This window comes from Poecilia reticulata, linkage group LG15 (genome assembly GCF_000633615.1).
Source record: "Poecilia reticulata strain Guanapo linkage group LG15, Guppy_female_1.0+MT, whole genome shotgun sequence".
Lineage (NCBI taxonomy): Eukaryota > Metazoa > Chordata > Actinopteri > Cyprinodontiformes > Poeciliidae > Poecilia > Poecilia reticulata.
The window spans coordinates 29,776,892-29,780,299 of NC_024345.1; the positions used below are offsets into that span (position 1 = coordinate 29,776,892).

The 3,408-nt window shown below is 47.6% G+C and overlaps 1 protein-coding gene across 1 annotated transcript in view; it reads right to left on the bottom strand.

Annotated features, from left to right (window-relative positions):
- LOC108166932 (spectrin beta chain, non-erythrocytic 1-like) overlaps positions 1-773 on the bottom strand; it is a gene marked incomplete at its 5' end in the record, with an annotated part of 6,363 nt that extends 5,590 nt beyond the window's left edge. Inside the window, one exon of the mRNA XM_017308830.1 lies at positions 517-773. Within this exon, the coding sequence (XP_017164319.1) occupies positions 517-773 (257 nt within the window). The remainder of the gene's footprint in view (positions 1-516) is intronic.
- Between the last annotated feature and the right edge of the window lie 2,635 nt (positions 774-3,408).

The following is a 3,408-nucleotide window of genomic DNA, read 5'->3' on the forward strand; positions in this document are numbered from 1 at the left end:
TTACAGAACCAGAACCGGCACCGGTTACAGAACCGGGACCGGTTACAGGACCGGTTACAGAACCAGGACCGGTCACAGATCTGTTCTCAGAACCAGGACCAGAACCAGGACTGGTTACAGAACCAGGACCAGAACCAGGACCGGTTACAGAACCAGGACCGGTTACAGGTCTAGGCTCAGAACCAGAACCTTTCCAGGTGAAATCGATCCTGTTTCTGTTCTGCTGATGACGTTCAGGTTCATCAGAGCTGCTTGTTTGTGCAACACATTTAGAATCTGGATGTTTTTAGTTTCTGACCAGTTTTGTCCTGTGGATCCAGTTAGAGATAAAATAACCTGCAAGGGTCCAGATGTTTTAGTCCAGGTTTCCTCCACAGAACCAGCTGAGCTCAGCCGTCCTGCAGCTTCTCGTGTTTTTGGGTTAAATAATGTTTGAAGTTGACAGAACATTTTAAACATGTTTGGTAACTAATGTTATTGGAGGACATTAATAACCGAACATTAAAATGTGTGCACCTGTTGGAGGCCTTCTTGTTGTGGCCCTCCCACTCGTGTTTGCGGTGCAGGAAGGCCTCCAGCAGAGAGGTGGCGCCGTCCTGCTGGCTCTTCGCCGGCAGCGTCGCCGCCTGGCTGGGCTTGGCCTTACGGGCGGCTCCCGGCGACCCCGCGGGGCTGGGCTCCGACACCCCGTTCACCGCCTCGTCCTCCTGCAACCAGAGGGGCGGAGTCAGCGCGGCGGAGAGGTCACAGGGGTCACAGCAGCTGCAGATCAGTCAGTAGAGCTTCAACATGCAGAGTAGAAAACAATCACAGGCTGGGAAGACGCTAAAGATGCTAATGCTAACAGATGCGCTAATGCTAACAGAGGCGCTAATGTTAACAGAGGCGCTCATGTTAACAGAGGCGCTAATCCCAACAGAGACGCTAATCCCAACAGAGACGCTAATGCTAACAGGCGTTAATTCTAACAGAGGCGCTAATGTTAACAGAGGTGCTAATGCTAACAGAGGCGCTAATGCTAACAGAGACGCTAATGCAAACAGAGATGCTAATGCTAACAGAGGCGCTAATGCTAACAGAGGCGCTAATGCTAACAGAGGCGCTAATGCTATCAGAGACGCTAATGCTAACAGAGACGCTAATGCTAACAGAGACGCTAATGCTAACATCCACCTGGAGCAACTAAACCAACACACTAGCAGCAACTCCACAGGCAGAAATCCCATCCAGTCCTTAGATCTGATATTAAATAATAAACCTGAACGAGGATCAAAAAGTCAAAAATAAAAAACTTCAGTTTAAAACGTGACTGAATTCAAGCTGATTAATAAAGCAAATTATGATCATGATTAGTCAGCACATTACTCACTGAAACTTTACATCAGAAATGATGGAAAAACGTCACATTTTAAATGAATAAATCCTGAATGATGCCAGAAGTTCAACAGAAAAACAAGCTGCAGATTCTGAAAACGGGAAATTCAAACTCATTTTCCAAACATTTCATCTAAACTGACCGTTTATCCCGGATGATTAATGGACTTTCCAATGGGAACAACTCTGGGTCTTATTCATCTCCACCACCAGGAGGCGCTAAAATCAACCAAATACTGCAGACATGAAACAAAAGTGACGAAACATTAAAACTTTATTCCTCTGCTGGTTCAGCAGCTGCTGCGTTTCCACTCAACCAACAACTGATCAAGTCAAAAGCATTAAAATAAATATGAATATATAAAAGTTTCCACAGCTGATCTAAAATCACCGACTGCAGTTTCCCCAAGACGCCTCCTGATTGGCTGATGCCAACTTTCATCACTTCCTGCCATCAGAACCAACAACAGACCGACTTCCTGCTGCCCTCTGACCCGGATCAGTCCCGTCATTCCCAGCCTCAATCTGGACTTCATCATCATCATCATGGCGTCCTGATCAAAGCCAGTGGTTCATTTGGTCACATGCACTGATCTCTGGTCACATGCACTGGATCACTGCAACACGTCACACAGCATGACGGCGCCACCACCAGGTCACTCGGCGTTAGAGAAGCGGCGGCGCGGCAGAGGAAGGTCACACCAAACCATCTCAAACAATCAACCAGTAAATTGCTTGGAAGTGAAACTGGGAGCTGATTGGTTGGTTTCCACTCCAAACGCAGGTCATTACCCGGTCACAGGCGGAGCGCTAGGGTCCAGTCAAAGGCCGGAGGATCCTGGGAGCTTTGGGAGGAGGTCTGGAGCGTCCTGGGAGGTTTTACTGGGAGAACTGGTTTCTGACCCTGAGCTCCATCAACCAACAGGAACTGAAAACTTTAACTTCTTCCAATGTGATTCAAACTGATGGAAACTTTTTACTGAACTGCATCACAGACTCAGGAAGTCTCACTGACAGCTTTTCAAAATAAAATCATGGGTTTGGTGAAGATATGAAAATATTAATTCTGTTGAGTTTTTACCATTTAAAACAGTTTAACTCAGTTTTACAGTGAAAATCAGGTGATCAGATGTGATCAATGATCTGATTCCTGATGTTTCATTCTGTCTTTAATCTGTGGAGCCAAAAATCAGAAAATTATCATAAAATGACGACTAAATTAATTTTATGGGGATTTTTATCTTTAGCATAAAACAGAAAAAAACATTAAATAAAATTTATTTTAACATTCAGTCTAAAGAGAATCTGATGGTTCTGGATCATTTCAAACTGGAACTGTGAGAAATGACCCGGAACCAGGTTCTGACCCGGAACCCGGTTCTGACCCGGAACCCGGTTCTGACCCGGAACCAGGTTCTGACCAGGAACCCGGTTCTGACCCGGAACCAGGTTCTGACCCGGAACCCGGTTCTGACCAGAACCCGGTTCTGACCAGAACCCGGTTCTGATCCAGGACCCGGTTCTGATCCAGGACCCAGAACCCGGTTCTGATCCAGGACCCAGAACCCGGTTCTGATCCAGGACCCAGAACCCGGTTCTGATCCGGAACCCGGTTCTGACCCAGAACCCGGTTCTGACCCAGGACCCAGAACCCGGTTCTGACCCGGAACCTGCAGCTGAAACACTGAGCATCGTTGACCTCTGACCTCCAGCAGGAGGAAGCTTGGACTGATGGAGCCACAATCAACCAGAGACAGAAACATGGATGAGAGACAAACCAGGACGGGTCAGAGAGGACACTGGTTCTGACTGGGTTTATTGGGAATGTTAGTGTGGAGACGGACGGACGGACAGCGAGACAAAGCAGGGGACAAAAAGACATGATGCAAATAAAACAACTGAAAATACAGACGAGCAAAAATCCACTCACACCGAGGGACAGAGTGGGACACTGAGGGACTGAGTGGGACACTGAGTGGGACACTGAGTGGGACACTGAGGGACTGAGTGGGACACTGAGGGACTGAGTGGGAC